Source organism: Lynx canadensis, chromosome B1, assembly GCF_007474595.2.
Source record: "Lynx canadensis isolate LIC74 chromosome B1, mLynCan4.pri.v2, whole genome shotgun sequence".
Classification (NCBI taxonomy): domain Eukaryota; kingdom Metazoa; phylum Chordata; class Mammalia; order Carnivora; family Felidae; genus Lynx; species Lynx canadensis.
Window position 1 is genome coordinate 164,628,343 of NC_044306.2, and position 25,432 is coordinate 164,653,774.

At 45.2% G+C, this 25,432-nt stretch overlaps 1 protein-coding gene across 4 annotated transcripts in view; it reads right to left on the minus strand.

Moving 5' to 3' along the window:
- Positions 1 to 22,804, minus strand: part of DCUN1D4 (defective in cullin neddylation 1 domain containing 4) — a 76,485-nt gene extending 53,681 nt beyond the window's left edge. The window contains exons 1-3 of one of the 4 annotated variants that reach the window (XR_004343550.1): positions 22,684 to 22,799; positions 2,394 to 2,464; positions 2,183 to 2,222 (exon numbers count right to left, since the gene is read on the minus strand). Coding sequence is in view for 2 of the 4 variants with exons in the window: in XM_032592991.1 (XP_032448882.1) it covers positions 2,183 to 2,222; positions 2,394 to 2,464; positions 22,684 to 22,708 (136 nt within the window). In the remaining 2 variants the exon portion in view is untranslated. Of the gene's footprint in view, positions 1 to 2,182; positions 2,223 to 2,393; positions 2,465 to 22,216; positions 22,289 to 22,683 lie in introns of those variants that run through there. The other 3 variants (XM_032592991.1, XM_030313883.2, XM_032592992.1) reach the window with 3 other exon arrangements.
- Between the last annotated feature and the right edge of the window lie 2,628 nt (positions 22,805 to 25,432).

A 25,432-nucleotide genomic window follows, 5' to 3' on the forward strand; every position in this document is an offset into this window, starting at 1 on the left:
GGCTGCAGAAACATATTATGATATACCCATGAACTTTAAAAATGCAGAGACATTAAGGTATAGAACACATGCTTTATAAATGGGCTGCTATGAAGAGATCAAGATATACTGAGTGACAAACACAAGAGGCACATACAAATGTATACAGTATTGGGGGGGAAATATCATCATCTGGGACATAAACATAAGACTGTAAGAGTTACCCCTGCAGAGTCAAGCATGGAGTACTAGTGGGGATGAAAGCTGGGGGTAATAAAATGGAACAGAAATTTTCATTTTTTATTTTATACCTTCTTTTTTTTTTTTTTAATGTTTATTTATTTTTGAGACAGACAGACAGACCAATGTGACCAGGGAGGGGCAGAGAAGGAGGGAGGGACACAGAATCCGAAGCAGGCTCCAGTTGTCAGACCCCGATGTGGGGCTCGAACTCACAAACCATGGGACCATGACTGAGCCGAAATCAGATGCTCAACCAACTGAGCCACCCAGGAGCCCCTATTTTAAATTACCTTTTCGACACTTCTTTTAAAACCATGTGCACACAATGTTTTTAAAATTTATTAAGCAAACTGTTTTTGACTGCCCTCGAGTTGATTTGCTGACACAAAAAGATTAGATGAAGGGAGCCTCTGTGGCCTGGCCTTCTAGAACACTCCTGGCACAGACTCTGCTCTCCTTCTCTGACTCCTTGCCCTGGAAGGAGGATTGTCTAATCCAATTAGTGGTCCAGGGAGAAGGAGCTGAGCAGAGCGGCCCAGCCCCCGCCTGAACCCCCTCTTCAGACTGACCTGCCGGCAGAAGTTCAGACTCTTCGGGCTGTCATGAAGTGGGGAGTTGGGGGTGAGTGGGGACAACAGGTGTGCTGGCCTGTGCTCATCTAGTTGTGGCGGTGACTGGGTGTAAGGCTATTTATTTAGATCAGGTAAAATACTACAACTCCTCTGCATTCTTGCTATATATCTAAGCTGTGTTTTCCAACAAAACTGGTACTTCAATCTCCATCTTGTGTCTAATTTTCAACTGGTTCTAAACCAATGTGGAGGTGAGGGTGGGAGAGCTCTAAATCCCCAAACCTCCAAGGATATACCATTACATGAAAAATGAAAGATGCTGTATAATATGTACAGGTACGATCTCAGATGCTAAATTTTTAGAAGTCCTATAAAAGTATAAACGCACGTATAAAAATCTCTGAAAGAGCAAACACTGAACAGCATACTGGGGGAAGGCTGGATTGGGAGAAGAGAAGGAAGACTGTCACTTGTCACTCCATTCGGTTTTGTGCTATTCAACATTCAGCAACAAGCATGTATTCCTGTATTCCTGTATAATTATAATTACCTGAAAATTACTGTGGTAATTTTCAAAAAATCTAAATACATTTTAATAACTTTTGTTGGAAGTCATAGAAACCACAGAACAAGTGCAAGTTTCTAAACGTTCTGCTTCTCAACAGTTTAGAGAAGCGGTTCTCAGAGTGTGGTCTCCAGACCAGCTGCATCAGCATCATCTGGGAGCCTGTTAGAAACGCAAACTCTGGGGCCCCAGCCCAAATCTACAGAATCAGAAACCCTGGGGGTGGAGCCTAGCAATCTGTTTTAACAAGCCCTCCCTGGCTGATGATAAACCAGCTGAAGTTTAAGAACCACAGGACTAGAGAACGGCTCATAATAACTGTTTCAATGTTTCCATTTGTAAGTCCTCTGGACCTATACCACCCACCCACCCACACCCCTACCCACCAATCAAATTATCTTTCGTCTCAATTCAACACGCACTTATGGAATACCTTTCAAACTGCATTACTGTAGTAAGTTTTTAGTATAAACTAAAGCACTTTAGTAAAGAAACGGTATCGTGAGGCCACTAGGGAGAGTCCCCAGCCTCTTTAAAGGGACTGAAGTAACTCTGACATAAACCAGAGACCCACAACGGAGCTACACCACCAGGAAGGAGCTGCAACATGGTTTCCTTCACACACCCTGAAAAACATCCTCAACCAAGTAGCGACTTGTCAGTGTATTACAACACACATCATTCTCAGCTAGTATTTCTCCTTCGTAACTTTGTATTATGAAGCTTATTTAAAATTAAGTAAAAAATAAAATTAAATTAAAAAATAATTTAAAAAATTAAATTAAATTAAATTAAATTAAGCAGCGTAAGCATTTATAGATACCTGTTGGGTGATCGTCTTGGCCAACGTCTTCTGTTAGATTCTGCAAGAAACATGTTCATGATTACCAAGAAATCACATACCATTCAGCAAGTTTTAAAATTCAGTATTTGCATAAACAGCTGGTATCTCAATATCCATAATCTGAATTTTTACCAAATACACTTAAAACAACTACTTTAAACAGTTGGTGGTCTTTAAAAGCTTGACTTACTAGCTTATTAAGGGTGTGGTAGATCTTATGAATATTTGCCAGTGTTGAGAGATGAGAGTTCAGCTGGAAGTCTTTAAAAGAAAAAGAAGAAAATTCAGGGTCATTTATTTCCCATGCTGCCAAACAACTGTAAGACAAGAAAACTCAGAAATGCAGAAAAACAAATGTTTTGATACCACTGAATAGTACCTCGTTAATTTGATACTTACTAAATAAAATTCAACATGCAACTATTGACCTATCTCTTAGAACTAAAGTCTGACAATAAAGTTAAATCCCCAGCCAAATGTTTAAGTTCATGAGATTTTCATGTTCACTTTCTCTTTCTCTTTCCCTTCCCCAGAATTACTGATACAGTATCCAATCAAGCTCCTGGCAAGAAAATAACAGAAAAGCATCTCAGCCATTTGGCGTTTCTTACAATATATTTATTTTGCTGGCTCTTATACAACAGAGAGAGCAAAAATGGAACCGAAGTCCCTCCTCTCCCATCAAGCAAACACAGGCAAATTAAAGGACTGTGCTGCAAGCACAGTCCACGCGCCCAGAGCCCGAGGATGGAGTCTACAGTCACTCGCACGGCAGAACTGAGAAGCGCCACAGACCCAGGAGGGAAGCAGCAGGAACCGGGCTCACAGACGTGTCCAACTCAAAGAACATATCCCGCCCCCTAGCATCTCTGATAATTTCAGGACTACCTGCTAGATCATACATACGTCGTAGAATCCCAAACAACATAAAACTTTCAACTGCTAGGCTTGTGAATCTCTAACCTCAAATGCTTCTTTTAAAGTCAAGTATGCTTGCATACATATTGGCGACACAAATGCAAGTTAAAAGTCAATGACTAATTTCACATTTGAAAAAGCATCAAGGAAGTATTTTCATAAAATATCAAGATTTATACTAGCTCCTTTCCCTACTCTATCGTAAAGGCTAGTCTGAAAGTAACCTTGAAAAGATACTGTAACTCCCCAAGTTATGCCATTTGGATAAAAAAGAGAACAATCGCCCTTCACGGCACTAGTTCACTTGGGACTCGTATTGGGTGCCAAGAACAGAGCAAACGGCAGACACTACAATACAGCTGTCTGTGCTGGGCTGGACTCTGGGCTGGATTTGGGGCTGCTGCTCCGAGTCTGGGAGGCACGCTGACTTCGCTGCCAGTGTTTAGAGAGCTTTACTTTCTTTTCTCAGTCGTGCCAGGAATCCAGCTCTGGACTGGCCTGCAGAGCAGAGGGGCTGGCGGGCAGCAGGGCCTCTGGCCCTCACACGTCACCATCAGGAGCGGCAGGCCACACTTGCACACAAACACGTGGACTGCTCTGACCCACCTGGCGGTGGCCATGGTCTGACACTCACAGCCACTGAGAGCTGCCCAGAATTTTTGGCTGAGAGAGGATCAGAGCAGGGCCTCAGACTCTAAATGGGCTTCAAACACAGACAAGTGTTAATTGTTTAGCATCTGAATGGTTCAGCCGCACTTAAGGTACATGATGACATAATGTGGCACAGAATCTTGATTTTCCATCTTAATTAGTACAGTTGCATAGAAAAGGTACAGGAAAGCATTTGGAGCATGTGAACGTGTGTGTGTTTATTTACTTATGTTTACATTTAATAAACATTGATGGGGTCTCTAAAGCTAGAAGCAACAGCCCTCTTCTGAGCCACCGGAGGCTTTGGGGAGCTTAAACATCCGCAGCCCCCTTGACCCACATCTACCAGCACACCATAACCGCCCCTTTTCGTACTTGCAACTTAAAAACTGGAGGACAAATGACACATTCCATTACCATCTCCAAATTAAATCCTGAATTAAACTCCTGGGCCCCCCAAAAAACAAAAACAAAAAAAAATTAAGGGTCTAGATTCTCTCTTCACTGAGGCCACATGGAGCAGGGAATAGAAAAGGGGGCTTGCCAAAGATCATTCAAGCACTGAGGTTTCCAGACGCCCCCCCCTCCAAGCTATACTTTTTCCACCCCTCTGATGTTAATTCAATTGTCAAAATTCACCTAAGAGAATCTAAATGAATTAAAATTTCTAAATCCTTCTACCCACACACACACACACACACACACACAGTTCCATACAAAAATCACAGCCAAATAAACACCTTGATTTACAACCTCTCTGTGGAGTCTGAGCGCTAATCTGAATCTCAGGTCTACCAGTTATTTAATCTAAATCTTGATTTTTCTCATCTATAAAATGAGATTACAACACCTTGATGTGTCATTCATTCATTACAATGTCTGGACCATATTAAGTGCTCACTAAAAGAGACCAAAGATCACTACATTTGCTGATATCATTTTCCAAATCACACTTCTATCTAAAATGGTCTCTAATTCCCATAGGTCCAAGTCAAGCCCCACAACAGAAACTCCACAAAGCTGGAGCTCCCTCTGTGATTGAGGCATGTGGCCCAGTATATCGTTACAGCCTGTGATGGCCTTTCTGTATTCACACACCACCAACTGATGTCCACGATGATGGTCAAAGATAATCTCAACACAGTGGAAAAAATATACAAGAGCGTTTAAGACCAGGTTCTAGATACAAAGTTTCACTTCACAGGCAAGAAGAATAACAAGGCTTATTTCCCAAATCACATAACACAGTCAGCAATTCTCCATTTCCATATCCACTATCATCACTTCACCGAAAGGAAAAAGAAAACAGCAACACACTTAATTTTACTTTAGCCTCACCAAGGTAAGAAGCAGCTAAGGAGGTGGCACAAATTCAGTGGAAAAAAAAGACAAAAATGGCATTAAAAGATAAATCCACAAAGGTTAACACATATTGAATTTATGGTTCATCTGTTCAGTGCTCAGGGCAAGTAATAGACCTTGAAATCTAAAATAGATTTCACATCCTTAAGGAATAGATGTTAAGGCTAAAGATCAAATGCTTTACACAGAATGTATTTAGGAAAGCACTAACTGATTCATAAAAATTTCCTTCTGCTCATATTTCAATTCCAAAGGATAAATGCCAGGTTAAGTCACCTTTACTCCAGGACCACATGGCTCTCCACAGTAAAGCAGTGACTGGGTGTCACTCTCCTGTGTGACACGCAAACCCTAGATTCTGTATTAAAAGCAAAACTGGCTCTGCAAAAGGGCACAGCCTGCTTGATAAACAGCTTGCCTAAATTATCTTCTGGGTATTCTGGGTATTCTTAAAACGATCAACAAATGTTGACTGGGCATAAAGCTCCCTGGTTTTTTGTTTGTTTTGCAATTACCATTTGGCATGACCTACAAAATGGAAAAGAAAAGAATGCCACTGAGGGGAGGTCAAAGCCCGTGTCCCCAAAGTCCCCTGGGTTTAGAGCTCCACAACATAGACAGGGACATAAATATTAGGAATGAAACAATTATGTGAGTTCAGACAACTGACCATCAGCAACAAGAATCAAATTTAAAAATGAACAGCCCTTATAGGAGTTTACTTCCAGAAAAGGATCAGACACAAATTAAACACTTAAAAATCAAATCCTTTCCTTCATACCATCCTCACTTGTAAAATATAGCTGGGAGATGATCCCCATTGTAATAGCAACAAAAAGCAATAATACCTACAGGAATAAACTAATATGTAACATACAAATGAAAAAAAAAACAATAAAAGTTTACCGAAAGACCTAAATGTAGAGATATGACACTCCTGGAATGGAAAGACTCAGTATTGTAAAGCAATCACTTCCCCTTTGCACTAAACTACAAATTAAATGTAATCAAATTCCTATTCTTCCTGCCTCCCAGATCTCCACCCCAAAAGAGGTGGAGAAAAGGAAGGGACTCGGGCAGATTGATTCTAAAGTTCATCTGAAAGAACAAACATGTTGGCCTTGCCAAGAAATTGTTGAAAAAAGAAGAATGAGGGAGAACCTGCCCTATCAGATATCAAAACAGAGTATAAAACAGAGGTTGGTAAGCTCTTTGTAGAGAGCTGGATAGTAAACATTTGTAGGCTTGTGGGCTATGCAATCTCTGTTGCAACTACTGTGCCACGGTAGCTCAAAGCAGCCATAAATACATAAACAAAGGAGTGTAGCTGTGTTCCAATAAAACTTTATAAAAACTAAGTGGTAGGCCAAATTGGCCTGTGGGCCACGGTTCGCCCATGCTTGGTATAAAGGTACAACAATTATAATAGAGAGGTACATGTGCAAGAAAACAAATCAGTGAAGACCACTGATGAACATATGTGCGTGTCTATAAACACACATATTAATTAACATATGATAAAACGGCATTTCAAATAAATGAGGAAGAGCTAATCATTCAGCAGAGGGGCAACTAGCTAGCAGGTGGAACAAATTAAAGTTCACTCCAACCTCACCCAAAAGTTACATACAGATAGAAGGGGAAGGCACTCAAGGCAAAAGAAAAGCCCTTATCTTGGGCTCCGGGTTCTGCTCTGACTCTACCCACCTCTCCAATCTCATCTCCTCCCTGGTGCCTGGGTGGCTCAGTTGGCTAGGCAATCTCATCTCCTCCCCATGCTGCTTCCTTAGCCACAACGAGCTTCCTGTTGTTCAGTGACCATCCCAAGCACACTCCTACTTCAGGACCTTTACACATGCTTTGCCTTGAGCCTTCTTCTAATAATAACACAGCTTGCTCTCACATTTCACCAGGTTGCCATTTAAATATCACCTTTTTTTTTTTTTTTAAGTTTATTTATTTAAGAGACAGAGAGAAAAACCAGCAGGGGAGGGAGAGAGTGAGAGGGGGGGACAGAGGATCCGAAGCAGGCTCCAGGCTCTGTGCTGACAGCAGAGTACCCAATGTGGGGCTCAAATTCACAAATGGTGAGATCATGGCCTGAGCTGAAGTCGGTCGCTTAACTGACTGAGCCTCCCAAGCACCCTTAAACATCACCTTCTTACCAACCTTGCCAGACTAACAAGCAGGACCCCTTCTTTGATCTTTTACCTTACCATGCTTTCTTTCTTTCTTTCCTCTGTATTTGTCATCTTTCTCTCCCAATTAAAGTGTAAGTTTCACAGAAGCCAGGACTCAGGTCTTGTCCACTACTGTATCCCTAGTACCAACTTAGAACGCTCTCTGGCACATAATAGGTGCTCAATAATTACTCAGTGAATAAATGCAGATACAAAGGCACCAAATCTTAATTTTGATGTATTCAGGGCATTTCAAATGCATCCACACCATTAGACCTTGAACTGTGAGCAGTGGTAAAAGAGAAACTCATAAGGAAGGCAAAGGTCAGAAAATGAAGAGTCTGTGAACCCTGCTCACCAGTTTCCATTTACTCTCTTAAGGACTCGTATGTCCCACTGGGCCACCAGAGGGTATGCAAACCAAGCAGATAAACATGATGCATTCAAGCAGCATCGATTCTACTCAACAGAAGGCACCTCTAAGAGTATTATACGAACACAACAACACGGTTATGGCACAAGACTTTAAAGAAACTTCATCACACCGAGCCATGCTGCCAAGATCCTGTGAGTACTTAATTCCCTGAACCTCTGCCATGGCAGAGTGTTGCTGGAGAACTTGGAGAAGCGCTGCTAGGAGCGTGGGTGCTGCACAGGGTCAAAATGTTTAAATCAGGAATTCTTTAGAAGGATCACTCTGCGGCAAGAGCGTGGCCTGGACGGTGGGTGGCCTCTCATGAAGACGACTGGGAGTGACTGAGGTGGGGCACAAGCAGGGCCTCACGTTAGACAGTGAGGAGAGGAGAAATCCTGGTACAGTGGGAGTGCAGAGGAAACACGCTTAACTCACACAAATTCAACTTCATTCACTTGCCAAAAAAAAAAAGAAAGAAAGAAAAGGAAGAGAGAAGAAAAGAAATTTCAATTGTCCCACAACTGCCCTCCATCCTACTTAACGAACTGGAGACAGGCAATACAAATCCCATAGCTGCTCCTAAGTCTCGGTTTCCACGTGCCAGTCACATTTTGTGCATCTCACAACACTTAACGAGTCTAGTATTTAAAAGTGGATTTCCCATAAAACTCGGTCCCTCAATGCAGGCCAGCTGCTTCGGCTGGTGCTCCACTGAAGAGCCAGTGATCTGCTCCCATGCTGGAGGAAGAACTGGCCGTCCTGGGTGGATCTGAGAAAACCCCTCGAGGGGCACCTTCTCAAAGTGTTCCCAAGTGCTATCTTTAATACAGGTGACTTTGACCTTACACATGGACTCAGAACTAACCTCTTTATAAAATGTCACTGTACTAGGAGGAAAAACCACTATGACTGCACTCAGGAGATGCGAGAGGAGTTCATCGTTTCATGTCCGTTTGTCCAATTCTCCTTTTACTGGCTCAGGCGGATCACACAGCTAGCTGTGGCCAAGCCGGGAATGATTCACATCTTCTGATTCCCCATCCAAAGTCCGTTCCTCCATTCTAGCTTATTTGTAATCAGAGCAAAAATTGACCTATCTTCATGCTCCATAAAAGGAAAAAGCAATACCATTTCCCACCCAAAGTTGTTAATAATCAGGTACACAAATTAGAGTAACATTTCTTAAAAGTTACTAAAACTGGCTGAATCCAAAACAACCAACTTTTTAAGAGAAAAGATGTGCAAAGAAGCTACCACTAATAACACCTGTGTTATTTTGATTTCAAGTACACTTCTTCTAGAGCACTAACGATGAATGGAAGTATTTTATTATTAGCTAAACTCTAGTTGGGCAGTGAGCAATGCTCTCAGGTCTAGAGGTTTTCAATGCAGCACTATGCACAGACATGTACTTAATAAATGCTTCCTGATGACCATGAATGAACTAAACCAGTAAAGGCTCTTGAGGAGGGGAGGAGCAGAATAACCATGTTATTGACCAAAAAAAGTGAAACAAGATCGGACAAAATTAAAGGTTATCAAATCAGCATGGGTCCCTGATGTTTCTGGGGCAGAACAACAACGTGGTCGAGCAGAGTGGGCTAAGGCCTAACTCAGGTTCAATATGTAATGCTACGGGTTCTCCAAGCTACAGGTTACATGGCCCATTCTCCTGAAATGTCGATTTTACTCAGTGATAAGGAAAATGAAAAAAATTCTGTTGTCAAAATCAAGGGTAGTTGAAATTTATTCTTTAGGTTTGCCTTGCCTCCTTCCTTCTAGAAACAGAAGCCCTTTGTCCAGTGAGTTTCAGAGAGACGGAGAATGAGAATGCCAATGATGTCAAGAGGAGACCCCTGCCAACCTGCAAAGAACACGGAACAACCTCTGATTTCAAGCAACACAATTTTGGATTTGTTACTGCAGCATAAAAGAAAAAAAAAAAAAAATCCAAGTCTTCAACAAGTCCTTACAAGGCCCTACATGATCTGACCTAAGTCATCTCATTCCATTATCCTTGCTCACTCCATTCCAGCCACTCTCTTCCTTGAAGACTCACGTGAATTCCTACCTCAGGGCCTTTGCATTTAATATGCCTCTGCGTCAATGACCTCTGGTGTCCGCAAAGCCTGCCAGCCGACTTCACTGAAATATCTATTCAAATGTCACCTCATCAGAGAGGTCTCTCCTCTCCTGACTCTATCAAAAGCAGCACCTGCACCCCCCAGCTTTAGATTTACTGTATTACTCTAAGTTTGTGTGCTAGGTTTGTGGGTCAGTTTCATACTACATACCCTTCGTTGCTAGTGGGAATTTCTTTATGAAACAGAAAATAGCAGCACCTGCCTCACAGGGCTACTGCGAGGATTAAATGAGTTGACGCTGGGATGGGCTTGGAACAGTACCTGGCACACGGTAAGCACTGAGCGCTGGCTGGGACGTCACACAATGAGCAGGAATGGCTGGCTATCCGCCCAGCGCCCTCTCCCCCATAGCCCGAACCAAACCCAGCTCGCTAATTAAGCTTCTTAATGCTAATCCAGTGGCTGCACATAAGAATCACCTGGGAAGCTTGAAAAGCAGCCAGGGCCCCAATCCAGATCAATTAGATAAAAGTGGGAGCAGGGTCGTGGATGTTTCAGTAACCCAGGTGATTCTAACATGTAGCCAGGGAGGGGAGTTCCAGCCCCAGCCTGCCAGCACAGCGCAGAACGAGCTCAGCACAGAACAGACCAGAACCCAACTCATTCACGGGGACCCCGTCAGCATGGGAAAAAGAAAAGCTCCAGATGTAGGGGAAAGATTGTACGGCTGGAAAGATTATAAGGTGAAAATGAAAAGAAACAAAGTAGCAGTAGGAAGACGTTAACATCATTCCCCTCATCAATAAACACTTGCTACTTAAAGGCACAAGAGCCAAAAGGTGAGCCACGCAAAGAGGACGCTGATAAGGGGTGGGAAGCAGGTCACCGTAGGTGACTCAGCATTTTCACTGAGCACAAGATCCAAAATTAAAGCTGTCCAAGCATACTGCTGCTGGCTTTTTCCTTCTAACTCTCACAGGACCCGTAAAAGAGGCTGCGAGAAGCCATCCGCCCAGGAGAGGCGGTGCGCCACCTAGCCCCGTCTTCCACTCCACGACCTGTGCCTGCTGGTGCCGTCTCAAAGGAGTCGGCCACTTCAGGACACCCTGTCTGGCTGCGTTCCAAGTGTGACGAGGTACAAGGGGCCCTAGATTCATTCCCTTTGCCCCACCCCATCCGCCGAAGAACACAGACCCACTCCGTGGTTCAGAGTAAAACTCATCCTTTAATCTCACTGATGTCACAACAGCCCTGACGCTCTGGCATCAGAAAGGCCCGGGTTAGAGTCTCAGCTCTGTGACACCCTAGCTGAGTGACCCCTTGTGACCCAATCTCACTGTGCCTCAGTGTCCTCATCTGTACAGAAGAACAGGCCCCCCTTCACAAGGCCGTTGTAAGGAGCAAATGAGATGGTGTGTGCCAAGCACTTAGCACAGTGCTGGCCCACGCTGTGTACCCATTACGGTTCATTGTTTTAACCCCTGCTATTATTAGAACACAGAATAGACTAAGACACGCTGAACCTGGAAGATCAAAAAGTAAAGACAGGGCAGAAGGGATGACAAGGTGACGGGCCTTTAAAAGTGTGGCGCCAATGGCCAGTAGCCTGGACTTGACCATGCCACTATCCTTCCCAGCCTCCCGTTTAATTAAGAACAAGTAATCTGGGCGCCTGGGTGGCGCAGTCGGTTAAGCGTCCGACTTCAGCCAGGTCACGATCTCGCGGTCCGTGAGTTCGAGCCCCGCGTCGGGCTCTGGGCTGATGGCTCAGAGCCTGGAGCCTGTTTCCGATTCTGTGTCTCCCTCTCTCTCTGCCCCTCCCCCGTTCATGCTCTGTCTCTCTCTGTCCCAAAAATAAATAAACGTTGAAAAAAAAAATTAAAAAAAAAAGAACAAGTAATCTGTGGTCTAACTGCTGGGAACGGCATCTGCAGAAAGGGATACTAAAGGGGGAAAAGAGTCGAACTCAATCTCAACTACAGAAAGAAAAACAATTTCAAAGATGTTACACAAAAACACATAAGTAGCTCTACTGAAAGGTAAGTTTTAGGTTTTCTCGCTTTTCTGCAATGTTGTTAGGTATGTCCTAGATTTAAAAATAATATAAAGAGTATGTTTTAGGGGTGCCTGGGTGGCTCAGTCGGTTAAGTGCCTGACTTCGGCTCAGGTCATGATCTCATGGCTCGTGAGTTCAAGCCCTGTACCGGGCTCTGTGCTGACAGCTCAGAGCCTGGAGCCTACTTTGGATTCTGTGTCTCTCACTCTCTCTCTCTCTCTGCACCTCCCCTGCTCGCATTCTTGTCTCTGTCTCTCAAAAATAAACAAACATTAAAAAAAATACATATTTTTAAAAAGCATGTTTTAGAAGTAGTTAATACATGTTTATTTAAAATAGACACCCGGGTGGCTGGAGCACCTGGGTGGCTCAGTCAGTTAAGCATCTGACTCTTGATTTTGACTCAGGTCACGATCCCACAGTTCGTGAGACTGAGCCCCATGTCGGGCTCTGTGCTGACTGTGCAGAGCCTGCTTCGGATTCTCTCTCTGCCTCTCCCGTGCTATCAAAAATAAATAAATAAAAACTTAAAAAATGTAAAAAAAAAAAAAAAAAAAAGTAAAATAAGATCTAAGGAGACGAAATAAACACGACTATTCCGTGAGTTAAGGTATGCAATACTTTGCCACAATCAGTCCCCCAGTTAGAATCAGTTTTTAAATGCCAACTGTCACTGAGAGAAGATGGCAGCAAGGAGGAGAGAGGAGTGGCAAAGAAGGAATTCATCCTCCATGCTGATGCTGTTGAGGCCCACTCCAAGAACAAAAGAGCCAGAAGCAAAATGGAGACGATGAGGTCAGCTGGCTCTGCCGTCACCATCCACAGGCCAGAGACAAAATCGGGGGTTCCAGGATACCTGCAGGGCTGCCATAAGGACTAAACCAAAGGCACAAACAGAACGTTGAGTATTAGTTCATGGGCAGTGGTGGGGCATCTAGCCCTGCGGTCAGAATGCCTGAGTTAGAATCTCAATTCGCCACTTACTTACAAGCTGTGTGACGTTACGAAGACGACTAAACCTTTCTCCGCCTCAGCTTCCTCGTTTGTGAAATGGGAATAATGGTACACAGCCTGCTTCTGAGGGCTGTGGCGAGGGCTGAATGCGTCAAGACGGGCAAAGCAGCTGGAACAGTCCAAGGATAATCACCAAACCAAACCTGTCTCAGCCCCTCTCCATTCCCCCTTGTTCCTCCTCTCTCCCTGTGCCCCACCTTGTCTGACTTGTGCTTCCCTCCTCTCCTCTCCTTCCTACTCATACTCTCTCCCTGGTCCCTCTTCACAGCCCTCTGCCCGTGTGGCTCCTGCCCACCCCTCCACCTTGTCCCCTTCACTCTAGCCTGCCAAACACCCATTCTACTGCCCCAGTTCTCAGTACTGTCACCCCTGCTTGTCCCCACTGCTGGGAAAGCACCCTCCTACCTAATCCTCCCCCCAGGCGCACATAGATCTTTTCCTTCACACAGGAAAACTTCAAAAGCAAAACCCAAAGTATAAATACTAACCTTTCCGTGAAGTCTAATTTTAATAACTTCCCATTTGCTCCCAAAGCACCCTGGGCATCCAACTAACTTAGCTGCCATCGTGTCATACTCAAACCGTCCATTACTTCTCTGCCTCCACCCCTAAACCCGCTGGAAGAAGCTTCTTAGGCACAGGGACCCCCTCATTCTCACAGTCACGTGTGTTACAGCAATGCCTGGCAACAAACAAGAAAGCCTCCAATGTTTGGTGAATGGCTAACTGAAGGAATGCCTCACTTGGTTCTTTTCCTTCTGATAACCTCTCTTCCTCTCAAGGGTCTCCTTTCATAGCCTAATGAGGAAGGCGTCATTACACAGCAGTCATTAGCGACAAAAACAGAAAAGGGCTACACACGTCTCTAAACTGCGTGTTTTATCTCATTTAATCCTTGGGATCGCTCAGACCTTGCCTCCTACTTCTTTCTCTCTGCCCGACCCCCAACTCCACTCGAAGCACAGCAGCCTCTTTGCGATTCCTTCCTTGGTTCTGGGCCTGCTCCCACTCAGAGCCTCGCATTCATCTCCCCTGCTGCCGGGAATGCTCCTCACTCCCATCAGGTCTTAACCTAAAACCTGACTCTGCTATTTAAAACCACAACGTGCTCCATTCCTTTCCCCTCCCTGCTCACACACCTGTGCTCCCCCACCCTCCACCGCTTTATTTTTTTTCTTTACACAACTTATCACCACCTGACACACTGCACGATTTACCTGCTCATTATCTCCCTCCCCCACACTAGACTGAGAACTTCACGAAAGATGAAGAACTGGGCCTGGTACATGGTAGATGCTCAATAAACACTGCTAACTGACTGCACAACTCCATATTCTGCAGCAGGGAAGTTTTATACGTGAGGGCTCTGAAGCTCACCGAGTAGCTGACCAACTTACCCATGGTCACACAGCTAATATGTAGCAGAGCAAGGATCTGAATCCAGGCAATTTGACTCTAGGGCCCACACTTAACTATTATGCTTTCCTGTCTCTCAACCTGAGCCAGATAACAATCCAAGACATCAACACATCCAGGAAGCAAACCCTGGATGTGACCCTCTTTGGGCCACAGAGAACAGCCATCCACTGGAAAACTTCAAGAGAACAAGTCATTTCACTCTAGACAGTTCCACATGGTAAAGCATTACCAGATTTATAATTTATACAGTACTGATAGTTTTTCTTTGGATTTAATAGTTCAGTAAAAAAAGGGAGAGAGATTAATACTGTACTGTATAAATACTTTTTATACTGTAACATCCTCATGAACAGCAAAGTGACAAATCATCAACTAACATGGAAGCGGCCTAAGATAATACAGATCAAAAGCCAAAAATTGTGGTGCAATGTGGAGGAGAGAAGTACAGACTGCAAGGGGGCACAAGGGAACTTTTGGGGGTAATGAAAATGTTCTGTATGTTAATTTTAGTACTGGTTATACCAGTATAGATATTTATCAAAAATCATCAAGCTATATACACTTAAAATAGGCACAATTTTATAGTATGTATATTATACGCAATAAATGACTAAAATGCAATAAAGACATTCAGATAGGAGTTTTAGGTAAATATTCTACCCAAAAAAACCACAAATATTATTTCCATAGCTAATACTCCCAAATCAGATCCAAAAAGACACACTAGAAGTTATACATTAGTTCCTGAGCATCAGACTTTGTTTGTCTTCAGGGCAAAGAGGCGATTAGGAAAAGACAAGCAGTGAAAAGCTCTGTATACAGAGATCCAGCAGGATCCAGCAGGGTGGCTGATGTGTGGCCCAGAGTCCTGACTGACCACTGGCAAGACGGCACCCACAACCGACGTCATACATGCCTATGTGTCCTTTCTGTCCTTTGAGTAACCTGGGACCAGGAACCTAGGACTCTGAACAGAGTCCAGTCAGGGTGGAAAGGCACATCACTGCTCTTCTCCACAAGGGCCTCTGCCACGAACGGTCCGGTGACAGGTCTGGATGTTGATCTTCAGAATTCTTAGTTTCTCGAGCACCAGAAACCAACTAGCTAATATAACAGGATAACGACTGCTCTTTTAAAGGGCCACCATATAATTCACAGCATGTCTAGGAAATCCAGAAAACCAAGTTACACAACCAAAACAATGCTTACGGGCACACGGCAGAGCACGCAGACACAGCCAGAACTGGCTGGCCCCTGGGACCAGGGCAGCTGCCCCCACTGCCCATCCCCTCCAAACGGCCTCAGGGCACTCCCCCGGCTTCTTTCCATCCCTTGCCTCCAGCTTCAGATTCCATTCATTCACATTCAAGTTCTGTGGTGGGTGTGTGTGAGCAGGTCTGCCTACAAAGGTAGGAGTTTCCCAACCAGAGAAAGAGCCAGGGCCCGGAAGACTGACAATGCCCATCACAGACACAAACGGATGGCACACCATCTCTGGGAATACTAGCGATATGGGCCAGCAAGTAGCAAAAGGTTTTCCAAAAAAAAAAAAAAAAATACAAGAAAAAAACCCCTCAAAGATGGAACTAAAAGGAATCATACCCAGAGGTAATGTTACTTGGGGAGGGTGGGGGTCTTTTTCATATCATTTAGTGTTTTAGTGTATTAGTTGCAAAAACTACAAGCCTACCTTCCTAAACTGAAAATAACTCATTAAGAGTGTTTTCTAAATAAAAGAAAAATAATTCAAATCTGGAGTAGTAAATTCTGTTTGCTAGAATAATGGACACAAGAGGGGAAAAACAAAACACTTAGGTCTGAAACAGTAATGCAATGATTGCCAAAATACATGATTCTATTTAAAATGCGTTTGGATATCTTTTTCTACTTAAAGCATATTTTTTAAATGTATATTCTGCTTAAAAGAATAATTCTCAAGAGATACTTCTCCTAACCTGAATCTCAGAATAAGAAAAAAGAACAAGCTCTGAAAAGCTATTAATACGAATGCAAGATGACCAACTATAAAAAGATATCAGTATTAATGTCACATTCTCAGAAAATTCACCTTCAACTAACAAAGTTTATCATCTAAATGAAGAAAGCTTCCAGCAATCTCAATGTATAGTTAACATTACGAAATAAACCCTAAGGACCAGAATCTGGTCACAAAACAAAGAGAGGTAATGCCAGTCTTCTCAAGCCCTGCCTTAGCCTTCTCCACACAGACTTACACACCAGATCTGAAATGGAAACATGTGCTTTCACACATAGACTCCTGGTCCCTTAGTACATCACCAGCATTTTACTTTCCCCTTGAGAACTTCTCCGTGCCTCAGGCATTCTTCAAAACTGGTATCTGCATGTATTTAAAAAGAAATATTATCGGGGCCCCTGGGTGGCTCAGCTGGCTAAGCGACCAACTCTTGGTTTCGGCTCAGGTCCTGATCTTTCTTTTTTTTTTTTTTTTTTTTTTAATTTTTTTTTCAACGTTTTTATTTATTTTTGGGACAGAGAGAGACAGAGCATGAACGGGGGAGGGGCAGAGAGAGAGGGAGACACAGAATCGGAAACAGGCTCCAGGCTCTGAGCCATCAGCCCAGAGCCTGACGCGGGGCTCGAACTCACGGACCGCGAGATCGTGACCTGGCTGAAGTCAGACGCTTAACGGACTGCGCCACCCAGGCGCCCCTCAGGTCCTGATCTAATGGGTGGTGGGATCAAGCCCCAGGTGGGGCTGTAGCTGGGTGTGGAGCCTGCTTAGGATTCTCCCTCTCCCTGTGCCCCTCCCCTGCTCATGCTTGCATTCTCTAATATATTTATATTTATATAATTGAAATTGGTTTGCTTATGGCTGACTTTGTTAAAAAAGAGAATGAATAAGTAAAAGTTTGTATTCCCTGAAGACAATCTGAAGATAATGAAAGACTCAGAAGCATACTAAATAGGAAGGAGAATTAAAATTTTCTAGATAATTCACTATTTAAGAGTTGGCCATTTTGGGGCGCCTGGGTGGCGCAGTCGGTTAAGCGTCCGACTTCAGCCAGGTCACGATCTCGCGGTCCGTGAGTTCGAGCCCCGCGTCGGGCTCTGGGCTGATGGCTCGGAGCCTGGAGCCTGTTTCCGATTCTGTGTCTCCCTCTCTCTCTGCCCCTCCCCCGTTCATGCTCTGTCTCTCTCTGTCCCAAAAAAATAAATAAAAAACCGTTGAAAAAAAAAATTTTTTTTAAATAAAAAAGAGTTGACCATTTAAGTGCAATTCAATACATACTTGAGGACCTAAACAAAGCATCATCTTTGATGACAAAGTGGATACTAAGTCAGATAGTCCCAGATCTCAAGGGGTAATAATCTAATTGGGGAAGGGACAAATAAGTAAACAAGCAGCTACTGTTATAGAAGTTAAAACTGAGAACAGAAGTAAACAGTACTTTGGAGATTCAACACAGAGAGAGAGGATGAGTCTGCTAGAGAGGGAACAGGAACCCGGTAAGGAAAAGCTCCCCAGAAGTAGCACTGATGGCAGTGGACAAGGAAGCAGCAGTTCAGGGAGAAGAAAGCGAGCTTCAACTACAGAAGCTGGTTCAAACCCAGGTTCTGAGGAGTCTGTATCTCATGCAGCAAACGGGAACCCTCGTTTTGTCTAGGGAAATTCTAAGGAAAAAGATGATTGGACTAGCGATGAGGAAGGCAAAGGGAGAGGAGGCTGAGGCTAGCAAAAGGATTACTGCCCATTCACTACAACATAAGGAAAGACGGATCAGCCCCAGGGTGATGGCAATAGGTCTGAGAGTTCAGTAGACATGGGGAAGGATGAGAAATATCTAAGCTGCCAGCTTGGGTCAGTAAATGAATTGCAGTTCATGAACCAGAGGAATAAAACTAATTAGTCTTGCTTTCCTCTTTGTTTTGACTGCTAGGATGCGCAGAGCCAAAATATGGCCTGTTTCTAACATATAGCAAGCATTTATATGCAGCCTGTAAATCTACAATTTATTTTCCTTCTCTTGACAGGCTTTTATTTATACTTAGTAAGTCACCTTTGTTTTAAAATGAAGCAGAAAATAAACTGACAGATAAAAAAAAAAAAGACTGAGACCAAGCCAGAAACAGCTGGACAAAGTAGCTGGCTCAGGGATATAACCTGTAGGCTGCCGACCCAGAGCATTTTCCTCACTGTTCTTACACCTAGCACAGGCCACATCTCACAAAAGCAGCTGAAAAATGCCAGACTTTCACTTTCTCAACCTTCCTTACAAGTAGCAGTGCCATAGGATCAGTTCTATTCAGTGAAACTGAAAGGGGGTTGGGGGGGGGGGGGGAGTCTCCAAGGTGACCTTCTAGAAGACTCCTCTCTGCTAAGGGGGAGTTGTAAGAAAATATATTCCTTTCTTCCCTGTCTTACACAGGCATGATGTCTGAGGCCCCAGCAACCACATTGCCAACAAGAGGCAACGAGCCCGAGGCTTTCCAGAAGTCAAAATATTAAGAAGAGAGGAAGAAAGCGATGCAAAGAACCTAGAGTCTTCACAGGTATCATTCAGACACTGCACCAGAATCATCTATTCTCTACATTTCTTGCTACTGGGCAATAATAAGTTCTATTATTTATGCCATTTTTAGTTGTGTATTGTTACTTGCCAATAATGGATACAACAGAGGTCAAATCATGAGGTCGGTTTCTGACAGGTTGATTTTTTATTCTGCTGATTTAACGAGATCCTTATTCTTGAGATGACAAAATACCAAACATGTATTATTAGCCAGGAAGAAAGCAATAAACTATAAGAGCTGCTGGGAGCAGCTAAAGATAAAAACAGAAAGGGATATAATGATAAATAACATCTGGAAAAATGTGATCAAGTACAGGCAGGGGCACTTCTTGGAGGAACAGAGGAAGGAAAGAGTAAATGTACAGAAGTTCTCTAGGATGAAGAAAATGAGGGAGACTTTGCTGGCAGTGCTATAGACAAGATAACCTAAAAACCTTCCCAATATAAAACTGTGAAAAAATACTGGGCCAAGGGTAAGAAACATCTGTTTAAATGCATAGATAAGTTCACATGAAAATAAAGGACCTCCATTGGGGCGCGTGGGTGGCTCAGTGGGTTAAGCATCCCACTTTGGCTCAGGTCATGATCTCGAAGTTCACTTGTTCCAGCCCCACACTGGACTCTGTGCTGACGGCTGAGAGCCTGGAACCTGCTTCGATTCCCTGTCTCCCTCTCTCTCTGCCCCTCCCCCTCTCATACTCTGTGTCTCTTTCTGTCAAAAATAAATAAAACATTTTAAAAAATTAAAAGAAAAGAAAGGACCTCCCCAAAGGCCAAAATTAAAGAGGAACCTAAAATCCACAGCATAAAATATAAGCTGATCAGGTTTAGAAACCTAGGGTTTGAGGGGCTGGAGAAGAGGGGGACTGTGTGTGTGTAAAGGGCAACTGCCCTTTGGGATATAATAGAGATAAAAAGGGAAAAATTACTAAGCTAATACTTCTTTTAAAACACCACCTTGAAGACAATTATAACTCTTGTTTTCATCTTCATACACTTTACCCTTTATATAAGAACAAATTCCAATATTAAGTGCATATTTTAAAAAACATGTCCACATTACATAGTAACACATCACAAAAGGCTTCCTGAATATTTCGTCACAAGATTAAGCAAAACGTAAGATAAACAGAAATCTTTTCCTGAAAAAATTACACATTGCCCAAATTTTCAGCCATCATTTAACCATTAATCACTTAATCAAGTATGCAAGTTCAGTATATTTGTAACCATACTAAAAGGTTTCCAAATTTTAGGACTTTTTGGTAAAATTTTATCATTAGGATCATTATAATATTCTTCTAGTGACTATGCTACCAATAGTTTCACAATACCTTATATATCACATAAAATCAGTCTGTCATCTCTGAGCTAATCTTATGGCCCTCTACATTACAGATTCTGTGATGTACAGATTCAGTATTTAAATGGTAATGGGAATCCTCAAAAGATGTGGCATTGAGGGCACCTAAAGACTGAGAGGGTGGTCTCTAATATTAAAGAGGCAAAGAGAAAGAATGACAGTAGCAGTTAAAAGCAAACCAAAAAAAAAAAAAAAAAAAAAACCAATATGAAAACTTAAGGCCCTCCACCAAGTTTACCTTCTTCTAGCTTCCTTCGCTCCCCTATTGCCTTGAAAACTGAAAACATCACATATTCCCTTTGTTTGTCTTCATGCTGGCTTTATGAATGGGCACATTTCCACCCTAAATTCCATTAAGCCTCCTCCATCACTCAAGACCATCTTTTTTCAAAAAGTCCTATCTCTGGGCAGTCCAAACAGCCCAAGAAATACAACCACATAATCTATACTACCTTCACAAGGGTTACGCTGGTCTCCACTGCATTCCGAGATTTATGTAAAATTAAGCCTTTTAAACTAGTGTTTACATACACTCGATGCCACAATAAACACAGCATCCTAAACTCTGCTTTAAGATAGTGCTGAATTTTGAATGTTTTTCCAAACCTATGGGCTAGATGATAAAAGACTAAGGATTACCCTACAAATTACAAATAAGGCCACCAAATGCCGGAGGAAGTAATCAACTAGTGAATCAAGAACCCAAGTGCAAAAGGACTGTGTCTGGCTTGGTTTTCCCCCTCCCGCTGACACAGAGAGAAGGTCTAGTGAATCGCTCCAGCCCCAGGGGACAAGAGAAGATTCCCAAGAGCGCGCTCGGGTCCGCTGGGGAAAAAGCACGAGTTAGCAGAGCCGGGAAGCTCCGAAAGGCGCGAAGCATTCTGGGACTCGTTTCCACAGTTACCCACGTGCACCCAACCCAACCGCGGCCCCGCGCGGCGCGGACTACAAGTCCCAGAATTCCGCGCGACCGCCTTTCCCCTTCACACCCGGCCACTAGAGCCAGACCCTAAAGGAAACCCCTAACGCGTCCTCCCCGCAAGCTAGGCAGAGGTCGCGCTCCGCAGGCGCTACGTGGAGCCTGTGGTCCAGGACCCCGTGCAGGGAAGCGGGTCTCTAGGTACCAGCGTCCACACCTGACGACCAGAAATTAGACAACTGCGTCACAGACTGCCAAACCCACGGACTGCCTGGGACCCCAACACCTCCCCTGCGCAAAACCCCCCACCTGGTCTCCAGGGCCCGACTCCTCCCGCTCCCGCCGCGGAAAACCCGCAGCCCGCGCCCGTGCCCCGCCTCCCAGTCCCGCAGCCGGAGCCCGCGCCAGCGCTGACCTCGCTTCCCGCCGCTCTGGGGGGAACCGCGGCCAGCGCCAACCTCAGGGCACCTCCCCGCCCCCTCCACCTCAGCCCCGCCCCCTCCTCTCCCGGCACCCCGAAGCTCAGGGCTCCCCCTTACATGGACCCTATCTTGATCCGGGGGAGGGAACACCTCCCTGAAAACTGAGTTTGCCACCTTTCCCCTGAGCCCCGCGCGGACCGAATGTGGACTTGACAGTCCTCCCCCTGCCCCCGGCCCCTCCCAACCCCCCTTTCCTCCCAACTAGCTTTACACCCCCACCGCACCTCCCCTACCCCTGCCCCCATCCTGTCACCTCAAACCCTCCCCTCCTTCCTCGCCTCTAACTCCCAATTACCCTCTCTTCCCAACACCTGCTCAATCCTATTACCCCAACGTCTGCCCCCCTCTTAACCACTCCCAATTACCCTACCACCCTCCCTATGCCTCTCCAGCCCGCCGGACTCCCCAACTATCCCATCACACCCCAATCCTTCCCACCACCTCGCTCTCCCGTTACATCAGCCCTCATCTCCGCGCCCGCCCTCCAGCCCCGCTCGGCCGCTGCCCCCATTCCCCCACCGCATTGTTCCCCCCCCCCACCCCCGCCATCCAGCCTTCTTCCCATTGTCCCCGCCCCCGCGCTCCCCTAGCACTCACCCGCCTTTCTCACGGAGCCGCCCGCACCACTCAGCCCCTAGGAAATCCTCACCCCTGCGCCCCGCTCGCTCGCTCCCTCCCTCTCTCCCCGCGCCGGTGCCACCCCCGGCCCTGCCCGCTAGCGCCCGCCGCCGCCTCCACCTCCATTCACCCCAGGCACTCCGGTCCCAGCCCTTCATCGCACGTCCCGCCCCCCCTGCCCCCAACACTGAAAAGGAGCCAGTCCCCACCCCCCTCACCTCCGCCCTCCCCCATCAGGCCGGCCCCTCCCCCCCCCCACGCCCGCCCCCGCCCCGCGCCGCCCGCAGCGTCACCGCCCGCCCCGGCCCCGGGAGGGGAAGGGGTGGCTCCCGGGCAGGGACTCCCGGCGCGTTTCGGGACAGGAGGCGCGGGGCGGGGACTGCGGGAGCGTAGTGGAGAGTGCTAGCAACCGCCCGGCCCCGGCCAGCTCGCTCTCTGTTACTCACTGACAGCGGCGGCATCCGAGTGCATTTTCGGGCAGCTCACACCCCACTCGCCGCCCAGGCTCCCGCGCTCGCCTCGCGGTCCCCCCACCGGCTCGCCGCACCTCGGCTCGGAGCTGAGGACCAGCCGCCAGCACTCCCGGCCTGCCCACCTCGGCTCCAACCATTGGCTGAACCTCGGTCGAAGGACCGCCCCTCCGCGCCTCTCATTTGACAAAAGGAGTAAGGAGGGCGCCGGTCTGGGGCTGGCAAAGAGGCCCCGCCCCTTGAGGTCCAATGCGATTGGTCCCGGCGCCTCGGCCCCGTAACGCCCCTGGCGGAGGCCACGCTCTGGAGCAGCAGGTTGGGCCCGGCTGCTGTCACTCATCCCCGGGGGTCCGAAAGCGCGTGTAGGGGCGAGGCTGGCGAATTGGTCCACCTTGACCCTGAAGCCCCGCCCCGTCACGGGCGGGATTGGTGGAGCTGCAGACCAACCGAGAAAGAAGGGTCGGCTTCTGAAACAAAGCACGCGTGGTGTTGCGTGAAGAGCGGTAAAGGGAAAGCACAGTTGGGGGCATCTTGTGTCCCGCTACAAGGAGTAGGGGAGTTGGCCCCAAACTTGCGTCACCCACTTGTCTCGCACGCCTCGGAGCGGTCCTCAACAGAAGCCCAGTCGGCTCCGAACTTGGACTGGGACTTCTCTTGTTAGCTGTTTTCTACTGCTGGAAACTGAATAAAGAATCATCGCGTTCTCGTTTCCAGCAAACCCTCTAAGGAACAAACTCCTACTTCTTGTACAACAATTACAACAATCCATCCTCTTCCCGGTTTTGAATTGCACTTCTTTTCCAGAATCAATACACTTCTCCCTTGGTCACAAATGGGCTGTTCTAAAGGCTTCGAATGCTAACAGGCATTGTCCGTCGTCATACACACATCTGAATACGCCCCCCCACAGCACGCAGGAAATCAGGGCCACGCTCTCAGCTTCAGGCTCAGTCTGGCATGTTGGCAAGTCCAGAGGATAGGTTCTGAGTCCTCGAAGGACAACTGGCTGAATTGAGAGACTGTCATTCATTGACGCTGAGAGGGCCTCATTTGGCTGTTAGTTGACAGAGGAAGGTGTTAATTTAAGTGAATTCCTAGGACCACTGAGTTTCCTAAGACAAGAACTCGCACCATTCTTATGAGTTCCAACCATTTTTTTCAATGCTTTTCAACCAAGTCGTCACACTTAACCATAATGTAGCAGAATAATATTTTGAGATACTTAGGAAGGATAGCCCTCTCCTACCCCAATCACGGGCACATCCACCGCTTACCTGTATCCCAAGGCTCTGCCCCAGCCTACAGCCAGGGCATTACACACACACACACACACACACACCCGCCGCCTCCAAGAATATTACAAACAACTGGTAACAAAACATTAGCCGTTTAAGTTTTAGATTTCTATAGCCAAGGCTTTTGAGTTTCAGAGTTCTGAAATTTAGGTTTCAAATCAGTGGATAAATGTTACACCAAAAACAAGATATTTTGAAAGAACAGGATCAAACCAGTTCATCTGTCCACACCACTCCTGTTGTAGTATACTCTATCCCTATAAATCCCTAATGTCTCCCGAGTAAATTACAGCCTTATAATTTTGTACCTATCAACACATTTATGAATCACTTCACCTTAATTATAGAATCTCAGAATTGACCTGAATTTATCCATTTCAGTTTTCTTCTCAAGAATCTCCTCCATATTGGTGACTTTTAACCTAACAGGTCTGTCAGCTGGGCCTCACAGAGATGGGTAAGTACCTCCGGACTCTGAAATAGGCCATTCCTTGTTGGGCAGATCTAATTCTAAGAAAAGTCCCTTCTTACTCTGAACTAAGAGCTGTGCTTGCAATCCTTATCACACTTATGTGTTCAACCGACTCTATATCTAGGAAATAGTAAATTATATATAGTTTACACAAATTCATAATATTTTGTATATATATTTGTATGTTTTTTATTGATCATGGTAATTTAAGGGCTGAGACACAGTTATTTTGCAAAGAAAGGAGGTTGCTTCTTGACACCACCAAATTAAAATAAACCCACAACTAATTTGTTCTAGGGAGCCATTTACTGTATTGATTTTTTTGCACCAAACTTTATAATGTATATAATGGCTGAGCTACATGAGGGATCTGCCCACTGCTTTGCCCCTAGCACCCAGCACTTCACTGGCTCAGGGTGTCCACAAAAATATATAGGATGTTCAGCCTTTGTTACTTCTCAGCATCACTTTCAGTCAGGCCTGTATGGTTATTTTCAAATGAAAAACAGGCTTAGTAATTAGTACACATCTTTCTGGTAGGTCAGCTACAGCCTGAAGATTGAGGGGCTAAGTTCATTCTTAGTTTGCTAAGACTTACTGCCCCACATGTTGAATGAATAGTAAAACAGGTATAACTAAATGATTACATAATATTCTGTAAATATCACCCCATCATTTTAATAATCCACAAGACTAGAAACCTTTGAGGGCAGGAAACTTGTTATATATATCTTATGTCCCCAGCACCTAGTATAGTGCTTTCAAATAGTAGGCACCAGTTAGTCATTCCTTAAAGTGAACGGAATGTTGACTGTAATGTGAAATTTTAGATCTAGGAGAAGCCTTGGGAAAACCCAACTTCCTCATTTTAAGAATATGAGACTTGAGGTCCCAAGAAGTTAAATGTCTAATCTAAATCACTCAGCTAGTTAATAGCAAAGCAGTAACTAAACTCAGG